This window comes from Lathamus discolor, chromosome 20 (assembly GCF_037157495.1).
Source record: "Lathamus discolor isolate bLatDis1 chromosome 20, bLatDis1.hap1, whole genome shotgun sequence".
NCBI classification, from domain to species: Eukaryota; Metazoa; Chordata; class Aves; order Psittaciformes; family Psittacidae; genus Lathamus; species Lathamus discolor.
In genome coordinates, this window is record NC_088903.1 from 197699 (window position 1) to 212655 (window position 14957).

The following is a 14957-nucleotide window of genomic DNA, read 5'->3' on the forward strand; positions in this document are numbered from 1 at the left end:
GGTTCCATGGTGTGTGGGGGCATGCTGAGACGGGGGTGTTCTGATGGGCTTGGGGTGATTTGAATCCCTATGGGATGCTCTGGAGCTCTGTGGGATGCTCTGGAGCCCTGTGGGATGCTCTGTTTGTGGGATGCACTGAATCCCTTTGGGATGCTCCGGAACTCTGTGGGATGCTCTGGAGCCCTATTGGATGCTTTGAATCCCTATGGGATTGATTCTCTGCTTGTGGGATGCTATGAATCCCTATAGGATTCTCTGTTTGTGGGATGCTCTGAATCTGTATGGGCTGCTCTGCTTGTGGAATGCTCTGAGTCCCTGTAGGATGCTCTGCTTGTTGGATGGTCTGAATCCCTGTGGGATGCTCTGGAGCCCTATGGGATGCTCTGAATCCCTGTGGGATGCTCTGGAGCCCTATGAGATGCTCTGAGTACCTCTGGGATGCTCTGCTTGTGGGATGCCTTGGAGCTCCCTTGTGCCAGCTCTTCTCCAGCAAGAGATTGACATTTGGGCACCTCGCAGCTTCCATTGGCTTCTCTTCCCCCAGAGCTCTGCTAATGGGCCCTGCCCCACCTGAGCTGGTGTCTCGGAGGTGATGCTGGTGGTGCTGAGCCTCTGTTCCTGGTGACACTGGCTCAAGTCTCCTGCTCACTGGTTCCTGTCTCTGTCCCCAGGCCTGTGGCCTCTGGCCTGAGTGGCATCCGGAAGCTCTGTTCCGTCCTGAAGGCTGCCAACCTCCTCACCCCTGACTTGGTCCTCGTGCTTGAGGAACTGGCCCAGCTGGTCCCTCAGGACACTGGTGGGAGCCCTGAGCAAGCCGGGCCTCTGAGCAGGTCTGCAGAGCTCAGCGAGGCCCCCCCAGCCAAGAGGACGAAGTGGAGCTGTGATGGTGAGGATTTGGATCTGGGACAGTCGGTGCTGGCCCCTCTCCTTTGTCTCCGTGGTTCGTTTGCCCAAGTCACCCTGGCTGTGTCCTCGGCCTACGTGTGCCCAGGCCTGAGCTCTTCCTCCTCATCCTCCTTGCGAACACATGGACCCAGCAGCCGAGCTGTGGGCTGCGCAGACCCCATGTTCCTGGGAGAGCTCAGGCATTGCCACAGGCAGTTGCTCTGGGAGCAGGCTGGTGCCTTTGGGCTGCCAGGGGCAGGATTCCTTGTGCTGGCTCTTTTCCTCTGGGTTTAATGTGGTTTGGTGGAAACCCCCGCTGGGAAATGACTGCCGTGGGGCTTGTTGGGCAGAGTCCAGTGAGCGGTGCTGGAGGAGAGGGGGATGCCCTGAGCTCCGGGCATTCCTGGGAGCTGCAGGCAGAGGGGTGACTGCTTCTTTCCTGCTGCTTTAGATGAGGCATCTGTCACCGTGTGCGGTGCCCCGGTGCTGAGTCCCACCCCGCAGTGCCTGCAGCAGCCTGCTCCGTTCTCCGGCCGTGTGCTCATGGCTTCCAGCCCGATTGAGAGCAGGAAGTCTGGGCTGGGCGGTGCCTCCCCATCAGGACCTCGCCGCAGCGTCAAGAGGCAATTGAAACGGCAGCAGGGATGTGGGAAGGCAGCGGAGATTCCCAGTCCGGAGAGCCCTGGCACTTCCTGGCTTGAAGCAGGAGCTCCAGCATCCCCTGGCTCCCCGGTGCCACTGGGTTACACCCCCAAATCCTGCCCAGCACCAGTCCCCCAAAGCCGTGTGCCCCCGGCAGTGTCAGCTGCCCAGAACCTGTGCTCCCCGCCTGCCCATGAGCTCAATGTGACCTTTGAGGTCTGCCCGGACAGCAGATCCCCCAGCGCCATCGGGCCCCTTCCCGTCCGCCACTCAGAGTGCTTGGACAGGGAGAAGAGTCAGTGCCAGCAAGCAAAGCAGGAGGGCCCCTTCATGCCTAGGTAAGTGCTGCCCTGGATGGGCTCAGTGTGCGTTTGGGGATCTGCGGCCCTGCAGCCTGGGGGAATCCCCTGGCGCTGACCCTCTTTTCCTTGGCTACAGAGCCCCCATCCCAGCGCTGGCCATGAAGAGCTCCTCCATCCCCAAAGCACCTGCGCTGAAGCGGAGGCGAGTGGAGAGGTGAGACAGGCACCAGCCCCCTGTGCCCCTCAGTGCTCCGTGCAGGCAGCTCCTGCCTCTGCTCCCCGCTGGGGCTCGAGCCCCCATCCTTGCCTGTGTCTGTGCCACCTCCCCTGTGCCAGCTGGGGATGAGGGGGGGCCTCTGCCCTGAGCCCTGCGGGTTTGAAATGGTCCCTTTCTCTTTGCCAGCGGCTCCCTGCCCTGCCCGGGGGGGCTGCAGAGCTGCACTGCCCAACTGCAGCGCAGCAGCAAGAGCTGTGTGCAGCCCTCCCGCATCCCAGGTGAGCCCTGTGCTCCTCCGCACCCAGGCAGGCACCCAGGGAAGCCCTTTCCCTGCAGCGTGATGGGCGCTGGGAGTGCTCCCTGCCTCGGCGAGCTGCTGCTGTGCCAGCCCCGTTCTAGTCTGGGGGAGCAAACACCTGGGAATGGGATGTTTGGTGCTGCTGGAAGAGGCCGTTTGGGGTTTGCTGTTCCTGGCTGCAGCCACAGCCTTGGGAAGGGTCCTTGGAGAGGGGTGGGAAGGAGGAGGCTTGGATCCTCCTCAGGAGGGGCTCTGGGTTTGCTGCTGTTGCCCAGGAGCTGCCTCATCTGTTTCTCTGCTCTTGTCTTCCTCAGAGCCTCGCTGGGGGAACAGCACCCGGAAGGGCAGCAGGAGGAGACCCAAGGAACTGTCCCCAACCCCTTGCGCCCGCCCCCAGCCAATGAAGCTCTTGCGCTGACGGCTCCCGGATCCCTCCCCGTGTCCCTAACCCAGTTACCAGATTTCTTCCTTCCTCTGCGTCCTCCTTGCAGCCCCACAGCGCTCCCCTTAAGTGTTTCTTCTCCTCACAGTCACCCCCAAGTCCCTGCCCTGTCCCCATTCCCTGTCCCCCATTCCTTGTCCTCATTCCCTGTCCCCCTTTCCCTGTCCCCCATTCCCAGCCCAGCCCTGGATGTGTTTTGCAGCAGATGATTTATTGTCGTTCATAAATAGTTTGGTTCAAAGCAGAGGGCTGAGCAGAGACATCGGCTGCTTCTTCTTGCCCCCCTCCTGGGGGGAGCTGGGTTTGGGCCTGGCAAAGGCCCTTGCTCCTGGGGCTGAGCTATATCGTGGCTTCCCCGCTCATGCAGGGGTTCCTGCGGGTGCCTTCTGCCCCTTTGCTGTGCTGGGGGCGTCCAGCCTGGGCCGTGTCCTGGAGTGCAGGCCCAGCCCCTGCTGCTTTGGGTGCTTCGGTGCTGTTCCCCCCTTGCTAAAACCCTGCTGCTGCCGCCCTGCTCTCTGTGTCCCCCTTGCTCCGGCTGCTTGCAAAGCCCCAGGCCTGGGGCAGAGAGCTCTGAGCATCCCTACCCTGGGACCGCACTTGTCCCTTGCACCCCCTGACCCCCTTTGCTGCCTTGCCAAGGCACATGTGGGCTCTGGCACACGTGGGCACTGGCACACATCTGGCTGCCTGCACCAGCTCCTCGTAGCCACCCTCCAAGATGGGCAAGTGTGGTGGGAGCAGGACGGAGGGGCCGTGGCTCCGGGTGTGCTGCAGTCCCGTGGGGACCGGGGGCACCGGCTCCTCCTGCCCTTTCCTGCCTGGCAGCGGCGCCTTCGCCTTTGCCTGCTCCCAGCCGGGAAGCCTCCCCTTAAACCTTCCAGCCTGCTCCTGGTTCCTTTGCCTCATTAAGAGGGGGCTGTGCTGGGAGACGTGCCTGAGGATTGGCGGATGGCAAATGTCACACCAGTCTATAAGAAGGGCAAGAAGGAGGACCCGGGTAGTTATAGACCGGTCAGCCTTACCTCCATCCCTGGAAAGGGGATGGAACAACTTATTCTTGACTCCATCTCTAGCCATATCAAGGATGAGGGGGTCATTAAGAACAGCCAACATGGTTTTATGAGGGGAAGTCACGTCTGACCAACCTTATAGCCTTCTATGAGGAAGTGACTAGGTGGAGGGATGAAGGCAGAGCGGTAGATGTGGTTTTTCTTGATTTCAGTAAGGCATTTGATACTGTCTCTCACAGCATCCTCATAGATAAGCAAAGGAAGTGTGGGCTTGACGATCAAGTAGTGAGGTGGATCAAGAACTGGTTGAAAGGAAGAAGGCAGAGAGTTGTGGTCAATGGCGCAGAATCTAGCTGGAGGTCTGTGACTAGTGGAGTCCCTCGGGGGTCGGGGCTGGGACCGGTGCTGTTTAATATTTTCATCCAGGACCTGGATGAGGGAACTGAGTGCACCCTCAGCAAGTTCGCTGAGGACACAAAACTCGGAGGAGTGGCTGACACACCCGAAGGCTGTGCTGCCATTCAGCGAGGCCTGGACAGGCTGGAGAGTTGGGCGGGGAGAAACTTGATGAAATTCAACAAGGGCAAGTGTAGAGTCTTGCACCTGGGGAAGAACAACCCCATGGACCAGCACAGGTTGGGGGCTGACCTGCTGGAAAGCAGCGAAGGGGAAAGGGACCTGGGGGTCCTGGTGGACAGGAGGATGTCCATGAGCCAGCAATGTGCTCTTGTGGCCAAGAAGGCAAATGGCAACTTAGGGTGCATTAGAAAGGGTGTGGATAGTAGGTCAAGAGAGGTTCTCCTCCCCCTCCACTCAGCCTTGGTGAGGCCGCATCTGCAATATTGCGTCCAGTTCTGGGCCCCTCTGTTCAAGAAGGACAGGGAATTGCTTGAAAGAGCCCAGCGCAGAGCCACAGAGATGATGAAGGGGGTGGAACACCTCCCTTATGAGGAGAGGCTGAGGGAGCTGGGTCTCTTTAGCTTGGAGAAGAGGAGACTGAGGGGTGACCTCATCAGAGTTTACAAATATGTAAAGGGTGGGTGTCAGGGTGATGGAGCTAGGCTTTTCTCAGTGATATCCAGTGCTAGGACAAGGGGCAATGGGTGTAAACTCAGCGCTGCCCCAGTGCCACCACTGTGCCCCACTGCAACCAATGCCTCTGGGTGCCCACAGGTCGCATCCATGACTGTTGCCACAACCGTCCCTGTCCGGATGCTGTCAGTGTCCCGGTGCTGGTGGCTGTGGTCCAGCAGGGCCTGGCTGCTGTCCCTGTGCTGCAGCACTCAGGGAGCCTTTCCCAGCCATCAGATGCCACCTCACTGCCAGCCTGTGCGAGCTGTCCCCATCCCTGTCCTCAGCATCCCTACAGTGACCCCCTGCCACCAGCTTCATCCTGGCTGTCTCTTGTGGTGGCATCCGTGTGGACCCCCATGTCCCTTACAGCCCTGTGCCTCCAGACCCCACTTTGTCCATGCTCATGCTGGGGCTGTCCGGGGGCTGTGGCCATGGGTGCCCTGGCCATGGGTGCCCGCGTCTGCAGAGCAGGGTGGCTGTGCCTGTGCCTGGTGCACCCATGGAAGGGTGGATGAGCGTGTGCAGCTCTAGGGCTGCGGCCATGGGCAGGGACCGCAGCGCGGGTGTGCATCTGCCCAGGGCACACACGTGCGAGGGCAGGCACATGTGTGCTGCACATGGCTGTGGAGGGATGGAAGCGCACGTGTGAGCTTCCCTGGGCGCATGGGTACACATGGATGTGCACGTGTGTGTGTGAGATGTGCACACGCATGGATGTGCACGTGTGTGTGTGAGATGTGCACTCGCATGGATGTGCACGCCTGCCTGCGGATACGTGCGTGGGAGCCGTGTGAGCAGGGATCCATCCCAGCAGCACGCACTGGGGCGCAGCACGGCACAGACTCGAGCTGATGAGGAGACTCAAATCCACCTTTGTTACAACCCAGCCCTCTCTATCCCCTTGTCCGGTGCTTTCCCAACCTGCACATCCATACAACGCTCCGTCTCACTGGCCCCTGTGAAACTCTCCAGGTAAACAGTCCAATCTCCATGCTGCAGACCTCGCACAGCCCCCACATCCTCTGCCCTCCAAGGCCCCAGCTCCTCGGGCCAGGGCTGGTCACAGCACCAAGGCCTCAGGGCTCATTCCTGAGCTCATTTTCCACGCCAGTCTCATGGCCGCCACTGCCCACATCTCCCCCTTCTTTCTTCTGGATCTCCACGCTCAGCCCCTGCTTAAGGGCTCCATCAATAAGAAACTGTCTGAGCCAATGGAACCGAACAAAACAAACACTCTTAATGCAAGTTCTTCCCTCGTGCTCCTACCCTAGCAGATAAACAGGTAAAGAACAGTTCGCTTTCTGCCCTGACAGCTGGGTTTGAGCTCTAGAATGAGACTGCAGATCCAGATCCACTTTGACAGGGGTAACAACTCAACCTCTTGTGGCTGTAAAAAGCCACTGGTCCCAGTGGAGGGACACCCATCAAGACCACTACAAAACCCCCGTCCGCCCCGTAATTGGGCCCCCCCCAAAAGGTGGACATCCCCCCCCCAAAACTGCTGGAGATGGGTGCCCCCCCATGACCGTCCCCACCCCCCCGACTTTAGCACCTTCCCAATGGATGCTTCCAACTATGGCCTCCCCCCAGACTGGGACCACCCCCTCCCCCATCCAGGACCACCCACCCCATTGTGGGGGGGGTCTCTATGGGCCTAAGGGTGCCACCCCACAAATCACCCTGGGGCTTGAAGCTTAAACCCCAACCCTTATTGACGCCCCCATGACATTAATGCCCCCCCCCACCAGGGTGATGGATGAGGGTCGTCCCCCCCACTGAGCATTGCTATGGTGGGGGGGGGACAGGAGCCGCTCTGTGGTGCCCCACTGAGACAGGACCCCCCCATCCCCTCCCCCCCGGTGCCAAACTGAGCCTGCCACTGACCCCCCCTCCATCTCACTGACTACCTCAGGGGCTGCGCCCCCCCACCCCCCCCCCCCGGTCACAGTGTCCCTATTCGGGGGGGCCGCTATGGGGGGGGGGGGTGGTCTTGTGAGATATTAATGGGGTCCCAATGGGATCTTAATGGGGCCCTAGAGGGATCCTAATGGGATATTAACGGGGTCATAATGGCATCCTGATGGGATCTTAATGGGGTCTAAATGGATCTTAATGGGGTCCTAAAGGGGCCCTAATATCATCCTAATAGGATATTAATGGGATATTAATTGGATCCTAAAGGGATATTAATGGGGTATTAATGGAGTCCTAAAGGGATCCTCCTTAGATCTTAAAGGATCTTCATGGATTCTTAATGTATCCTAGTGGGGTCCTAATGGGATCCTGACGGGGTCTTACTGGGATGTTAATGGGGTCCTAAAGGGATCCTAATGGGATCTTAATGGGATCTTAACAGGATCTTCCTGGGATCTTAGTGGGATGAGGGGTGAATGGGGACCCAGGAACATGGACAAGGGTGAGCGCTGACCCCAGTCCCTTTTCCTGGCACTGGGGACACCAGTGCTGGGATCTGGGAGAGGTCCAAAGTGCGCTGGGATGGGTGTTGCAAGCTGGGATGGGTGCTTGTGGTGGGATGGATACAGCATTGAAGCGTGTGAGGTCCCAAGGGAAGATCCCAAGTCTGGAAGCGGGATGCTCCAGCTGGATGCAGGGATGAAACAGAACCATGGAAGGCTGGGTTCTTCTTCATCATTTGGGTGTAGAGAGGAGGGTGAAGGGTTCCAACTGGAACAGGGAAGTTCAGGTTGGAGATAAGGAAGTGAGGGTGCTGGGACACTGGGATGGGTTGAATGGAGAAGGAGGGATGGGGCATGGAGCAACCTGGTCTAATGGAAGCTGTCCCCCCTCCTTCTTCATGTCACGGCTTAATAGTAGGGCAATGATTGGACTTGATGCTCCTGAAGGTCTTTCCCAACCTGGCTGATTCCCTGATTCCCAGCTCCCGCTTCCCACTGTGCCCTCCATCCCTCATCCCCATCCCTCCCCATGCACCAGAAGAAGAGGTGGGCGTGCAAAGCGTCCCCTCTACGGGAAAACGAGGCAACTTTACTGCAGTTCAAGCCAACTGCAGGCGATGCCGCTCCTCAAGTCTTCTTCCCCCCTAGACCCTGCAGCAACACCCGCACCCGAGTGGCGAATTCCACCAGCACCCGAACCGGGAACGAGCAGAAGCCACTGATGCTGGAGGCCGTGGGCGCCGGCATTGTCTCCTGGGTGGGAGTGTGGGAGACGTGCTGGTGGCTCCATGTCGGGGGCGTGGCGGAGGCTCCCGCGGAGCGGAACATCCCCAGCTGGTAGAGGATCCACTCATGGAAGTGCTGCGTTGAGGTGTAGACCCCCGGATGGTTGGCCCTGGCGCAGCCGCGGCCCCAGCTCGTCAGCCCCACAACCCAGAAGAAGTTGGCGCGCTTGTCCCGGCACATGAGGGGACCGCCGCTGTCACCCTATGGAGGAGAAGGAGAGAGGATGAGGATGGGGATGGGTGGCCATGGCAACGCCGGAGGGGACCGCCACTCTCCCCTGTGGGGATGGAAGGGATCTCCTTCATCATTTGGGCGTGAAGAGGGACCTTCCACATGGATTGGAGCCGTAGGATGAGGAGTGATGGGTTCCAACTGGAACAGGGGAGTGTGGCTTGAGATAAGGAGAAGTTGTTCCATATGAGGGTGGTGGGACACTGGCATGGGTTGGATGGAGAAGGATGGATGGGGCTTGGAGCAACCTGGTCTAATGGAAGGCGTCCCTGGCCCTTGCTTCCACCTGGATGCTTTAAGCTCCTTCCCAACCTAACCCATTCCATGAACCCGTGCTCATGACACGGTTTAGTGGTGGAATCTTGATGCTCTTAAAGCTCCAGCCTCTACGGTCTGTGCGCAGGGATGACGGCCCAGGAGGCGGATGCGCTTCCGCAGCTGGGATAAGGGGGGATGCAGAGCAAGGCCCTGCGGATGGGAGAGGAGAAGGGAGCCCCGATGGCACATCCCTACCTGGCAGGTGTCGATGCCTCCCTGCGGGTACCCAGCACAGAGGTTGTGTCTCTTGATGGCCCCTCGGTACCAATTGGTGCTGTTGCAGAGCTTGACATCAATGAGGCGGACCTTGGCCTCCTGCAGGGCTGATGGGGACGATGCCCCCGCTGTGGGGACACAAAGGGGGTCAGGGCTGGGGGTACAAGGCATGGCTTTGGGGTATTGGGGGCTGAGAAGCTCAATGGGATCCATCAACACCCCCCCCCCCACGGCCTGGGCTGCATCCTCTCTGCTCAGTATCCTCAACATAAGGAGGACGTGAAGGGACCTTCAGCGATGGGACAAGGGCTGATGTTTTCCAGCTCAACTAGAAATGCTCAGGTTGAACAGAATGAAGTGGTGGGACACTGGGATGGGTTGGATGGAGAAGGCTGGTTTGCTCCTTCCCCAGTTGGAGCAACCTCCAATAGGCCTGGATGAGCTTTACCCTCCCTTCCATCCCATTCCATGAACCCATGACCCAGCATTCCAAGGCCAACGGGGCCGTCGGGCACTCACTTCTGGCCTCCCTCGCGCCCCATCCGCTGATGAAGCACTCGGAGAGCTGGGATAGCCTGAGCGTCGCATCAGGCACGCAGGCCAGCTGCACGTGGTACCCGCACTGCACCGGCTGGTCCAGCTCCACCAAGGCGATGTCGAAGCCGCCGGAGATGCCGGTGTAATATTCATGGACCACGACCTGCCGTATCCGACGCTTCTGGGTCTCGGCATTGGCCCAAGCCAGGTCCGTGATTCCGACCATCACGAACCAATCCGTGGTGAAGCTGGGAGGGAGTGGAAGAGCAGGGGTTGGAGCCGTAGGACAAGGGCTGATGGGTTCCGACAGGGACTCGCAGGTTGGAGATAAGGAAGGGATTCCCTGGGAGGGTGCTGGGGCACTGGGATGGCATGGACAGAGAAGGTTTGGATGCTCCATGCCTGGCAGTGCTCAAGGCCGGCTTGGAGCAAGCTGCTTTACGGAAGGCATCCCTGCCCATGGCAAGGGGTTGGAAGTGGGTGATCCCAAGCTCCTTTCCAACCCAACCCAGCCGATTCCATGATCCATTTGATCACGTGCCATTCCATTCCATCTCATTCCATGCCATTCTGTGCCATTCTAAGGAGAAGAGGGGTGGGAAGGAGCCACACTCCTGGTGTTTCCCAAAGGAAAGCACTGCCCCAGGGTGCCTTAGGCTCAAGGGCTGTCAAGCTGGAAGCAGCCTTCTCTTGAGCGCTCTTCCCAGTGCATCCAGGATGGGGAATCGGACAGGATGGGAGCTGCTCCTGGGCTATTCCCTAAGGCTGGAATCCCTCCTCTGCCTTACTTTTGCCCGACGAAGCAGTGAGCAGCCGTGAGGACCCACTGGGGGGTGATGAGGGACCCCCCGCAGATGTGCGAGGAGCCGGTGCCCCTGGGGAACTGGATGCTGACGATCCATGGCCAGGCGCCCTGCTGCGCATCCACGCCTCCGACGATGCGTGATGTCCCATAGTAATCAGCCATGGGACGGGTACCGCAAGTGCCTCTGGAAGCAGAAGCCCAACACTTGATGGTTAGCGATGAAGGGCGAGCATGGTCCCACCCCATTGGTGCTGCAGGTACAAGGGACCCTATGGGGTGCCCCATAGCTGCGCTGTGCTACCACATGGGGTGATGGCAAGGAAGTGGGGCTCCCCCAATCCCACCATCCCACTGGTGTGCCCCTGGCTGGGAGCAGCAGCATCTCCCTATGGAATACCAGGAGCCCCGGGGCCACTCACCCACAGCTGTCCCAGGAGCCTCGCACCAGCCAGGCCGAGGCCAGCAGGATGACGGCACGGAGCAAAGCCATCGCTGCCAGCACCGCTAAGGGTGACAACAAGGAGCTGCAAGCACCACTGCACCCAAAGCACAACTGCCCCAGGGACACGGGTGCTGGATGCAGGTCCCTTGGAGCTGGTGCTGATGTCATAGAGAGGCAGGTTCCATGGGGGGGTTCAGTGGGGGGGGAATGGGGCGTGACCATGAGGGGTTCCATGGTGTGTGGGGGCATGCTGAGACGGGGGTGTTCTGATGGGCTTGGGGTGATTTGAATCCCTATGGGATGCTCTGGAGCTCTGTGGGATGCTCTGGAGCCCTGTGGGATGCTCTGTTTGTGGGATGCACTGAATCCCTTTGGGATGCTCCGGAACTCTGTGGGATGCTCTGGAGCCCTATTGGATGCTTTGAATCCCTATGGGATTGATTCTCTGCTTGTGGGATGCTATGAATCCCTATAGGATTCTCTGCTTGTGGGATGCTCTGTATCTGTATGGGCTGCTCTGCTTGTGGAATGCTCTGAGTCCCTGTAGGATGCTCTGCTTGTTGGATGGTCTGAATCCCTGTGGGATGCTCTGGAGCCCTATGGGATGCTCTGAATCCCTGTGGGATGCTCTGGAGCCCTATGAGATGCTCTGAGTACCTCTGGGATGCTCTGCTTGTGGGATGCCTTGGAGCTCCCTTGTGCCAGCTCTTCTCCAGCAAGAGATTGACATTTGGGCACCTCGCAGCTTCCATTGGCTTCTCTTCCCCCAGAGCTCTGCTAATGGGCCCTGCCCCACCTGAGCTGGTGTCTCGGAGGTGATGCTGGTGGTGCTGAGCCTCTGTTCCTGGTGACACTGGCTCAAGTCTCCTGCTCACTGGTTCCTGTCTCTGTCCCCAGGCCTGTGGCCTCTGGCCTGAGTGGCATCCGGAAGCTCTGTTCCGTCCTGAAGGCTGCCAACCTCCTCACCCCTGACTTGGTCCTCGTGCTTGAGGAACTGGCCCAGCTGGTCCCTCAGGACACTGGTGGGAGCCCTGAGCAAGCCGGGCCTCTGAGCAGGTCTGCAGAGCTCAGCGAGGCCCCCCCAGCCAAGAGGACGAAGTGGAGCTGTGATGGTGAGGATTTGGATCTGGGACAGTCGGTGCTGGCCCCTCTCCTTTGTCTCCGTGGTTCGTTTGCCCAAGTCACCCTGGCTGTGTCCTCGGCCTACGTGTGCCCAGGCCTGAGCTCTTCCTCCTCATCCTCCTTGCGAACACATGGACCCATCAGCCGAGCTGTGGGCTGCGCAGACCCCATGTTCCTGGGAGAGCTCAGGCATTGCCACAGGCAGTTGCTCTGGGAGCAGGCTGGTGCCTTTGGGCTGCCAGGGGCAGGATTCCTTGTGCTGGCTCTTTTCCTCTGGGTTTAATGTGGTTTGGTGGAAACCCCCGCTGGGAAATGACTGCCGTGGGGCTTGTTGGGCAGAGTCCAGTGAGCGGTGCTGGAGGAGAGGGGGATGCCCTGAGCTCCGGGCATTCCTGGGAGCTGCAGGCAGAGGGGTGACTGCTTCTTTCCTGCTGCTTTAGATGAGGCATCTGTCACCGTGTGCGGTGCCCCGGTGCTGAGTCCCACCCCGCAGTGCCTGCAGCAGCCTGCTCCGTTCTCCGGCCGTGTGCTCATGGCTTCCAGCCCGATTGAGAGCAGGAAGTCTGGGCTGGGCGGTGCCTCCCCATCAGGACCTCGCCGCAGCGTCAAGAGGCAATTGAAACGGCAGCAGGGATGTGGGAAGGCAGCGGAGATTCCCAGTCCGGAGAGCCCTGGCACTTCCTGGCTTGAAGCAGGAGCTCCAGCATCCCCTGGCTCCCCGGTGCCACTGGGTTACACCCCCAAATCCTGCCCAGCACCAGTCCCCCAAAGCCGTGTGCCCCCGGCAGTGTCAGCTGCCCAGAACCTGTGCTCCCCGCCTGCCCATGAGCTCAATGTGACCTTTGAGGTCTGCCCGGACAGCAGATTCCCCCAGCGCCATCGGGCCCCTTCCCGTCCGCCACTCAGAGTGCTTGGACAGGGAGAAGAGTCAGTGCCAGCAAGCAAAGCAGGAGGGCCCCTTCATGCCTAGGTAAGTGCTGCCCTGGATGGGCTCAGTGTGCGTTTGGGGATCTGCGGCCCTGCAGCCTGGGGGAATCCCCTGGCGCTGACCCTCTTTTCCTTGGCTACAGAGCCCCCATCCCAGCGCTGGCCATGAAGAGCTCCTCCATCCCCAAAGCACCTGCGCTGAAGCGGAGGCGAGTGGAGAGGTGAGACAGGCACCAGCCCCCTGTGCCCCTCAGTGCTCCGTGCAGGCAGCTCCTGCCTCTGCTCCCCGCTGGGGCTCGAGCCCCCATCCTTGCCTGTGTCTGTGCCACCTCCCCTGTGCCAGCTGGGGATGAGGGGGGGCCTCTGCCCTGAGCCCTGCGGGTTTGAAATGGTCCCTTTCTCTTTGCCAGCGGCTCCCTGCCCTGCCCGGGGGGGCTGCAGAGCTGCACTGCCCAACTGCAGCGCAGCAGCAAGAGCTGTGTGCAGCCCTCCCGCATCCCAGGTGAGCCCTGTGCTCCTCCGCACCCAGGCAGGCACCCAGGGAAGCCCTTTCCCTGCAGCGTGATGGGCGCTGGGAGTGCTCCCTGCCTCGGCGAGCTGCTGCTGTGCCAGCCCCGTTCTAGTCTGGGGGAGCAAACACCTGGGAATGGGATGTTTGGTGCTGCTGGAAGAGGCCGTTTGGGGTTTGCTGTTCCTGGCTGCAGCCACAGCCTTGGGAAGGGTCCTTGGAGAGGGGTGGGAAGGAGGAGGCTTGGATCCTCCTCAGGAGGGGCTCTGGGTTTGCTGCTGTTGCCCAGGAGCTGCCTCATCTGTTTCTCTGCTCTTGTCTTCCTCAGAGCCTCGCTGGGGGAACAGCACCCGGAAGGGCAGCAGGAGGAGACCCAAGGAACTGTCCCCAACCCCTTGCGCCCGCCCCCAGCCAATGAAGCTCTTGCGCTGACGGCTCCCGGATCCCTCCCCGTGTCCCTAACCCAGTTACCAGATTTCTTCCTTCCTCTGCGTCCTCCTTGCAGCCCCACAGCGCTCCCCTTAAGTGTTTCTTCTCCTCACAGTCACCCCCAAGTCCCTGCCCTGTCCCCATTCCCTGTCCCCCATTCCTTGTCCTCATTCCCTGTCCCCCTTTCCCTGTCCCCCATTCCCAGCCCAGCCCTGGATGTGTTTTGCAGCAGATGATTTATTGTCGTTCATAAATAGTTTGGTTCAAAGCAGAGGGCTGAGCAGAGACATCGGCTGCTTCTTCTTGCCCCCCTCCTGGGGGGAGCTGGGTTTGGGCCTGGCAAAGGCCCTTGCTCCTGGGGCTGAGCTCCATCGTGGCTTCCCCGCTCATGCAGGGGTTCCTGCGGGTGCCTTCTGCCCCTTTGCTGTGCTGGGGGCGTCCAGCCTGGGCCGTGTCCTGGAGTGCAGGCCCAGCCCCTGCTGCTTTGGGTGCTTCGGTGCTGTTCCCCCCTTGCTAAAACCCTGCTGCTGCCGCCCTGCTCTCTGTGTCCCCCTTGCTCCGGCTGCTTGCAAAGCCCCAGGCCTGGGGCAGAGAGCTCTGAGCATCCCTACCCTGGGACCGCACTTGTCCCTTGCACCCCCTGACCCCCTTTGCTGCCTTGCCAAGGCACATGTGGGCTCTGGCACACGTGGGCACTGGCACACATCTGGCTGCCTGCACCAGCTCCTCGTAGCCACCCTCCAAGATGGGCAAGTGTGGTGGGAGCAGGACGGAGGGGCCGTGGCTCCGGGTGTGCTGCAGTCCCATGGGGACCGGGGGCACCGGCTCCTCCTGCCCTTTCCTGCCTGGCAGCGGCGCCTTCGCCTTTGCCTGCTCCCAGCCGGGAAGCCTCCCCTTAAACCTTCCAGCCTGCTCCTGGTTCCTTTGCCTCATTAAGAGGGGGCTGTGCTGGGAGACGTGCCTGAGGATTGGCGGATGGCAAATGTCACACCAGTCTATAAGAAGGGCAAGAAGGAGGACCCGGGTAGTTATAGACCGGTCAGCCTTACCTCCATCCCTGGAAAGGGGATGGAACAACTTATTCTTGACTCCATCTCTAGCCATATCAAGGATGAGGGGGTCATTAAGAACAGCCAACATGGTTTTATGAGGGGAAGTCACGTCTGACCAACCTTATAGCCTTCTATGAGGAAGTGACTAGGTGGAGGGATGAAGGCAGAGCGGTAGATGTGGTTTTTCTTGATTTCAGTAAGGCATTTGATACTGTCTCTCACAGCATCCTCATAGATAAGCAAAGGAAGTGTGGGCTTGACGATCAAGTAGTGAGGTGGATCAAGAACTGGTTGAAA

General features: G+C 60.0%; 2 protein-coding genes and 1 long non-coding RNA gene across 3 annotated transcripts; 2 read left to right on the forward strand and 1 right to left on the reverse strand.

Moving 5' to 3' along the window:
• Positions 1-574: 574 nt before the first annotated feature.
• LOC136024155 (uncharacterized) lies at positions 575-3032 on the forward strand. The gene is made up of 4 exons (XM_065699301.1): positions 575-886; positions 1337-1865; positions 1966-2043; positions 2659-3032. The coding sequence occupies exons 2-4, from the start codon at positions 1429-1431 to the stop codon at positions 2993-2995; spliced, it is 852 nt and encodes a 283-aa protein (XP_065555373.1). The 5' UTR covers positions 575-886; positions 1337-1428; the 3' UTR covers positions 2996-3032.
• Positions 3033-7914: 4882 nt separating this feature from the next.
• On the reverse strand, positions 7915-10564 carry LOC136024252 (acrosin-like). Its single transcript, XM_065699463.1, has 4 exons — positions 10164-10564; positions 9358-9623; positions 8818-8966; positions 7915-8274 (listed from the first exon to the last, which is right to left on the reverse strand). Exons 1-4 carry the CDS (start codon positions 10463-10465, stop codon positions 7915-7917), a joined length of 1077 nt encoding a protein of 358 aa, XP_065555535.1. The 5' UTR covers positions 10466-10564.
• Positions 10565-12616: 2052 nt separating this feature from the next.
• Positions 12617-13881, forward strand: LOC136024022 (uncharacterized). The gene is made up of 3 exons (XR_010616731.1): positions 12617-12714; positions 12815-12892; positions 13508-13881. It is a non-coding gene; the product is annotated as an uncharacterized LOC136024022 (long non-coding RNA).
• Positions 13882-14957: the final 1076 nt, after the last annotated feature.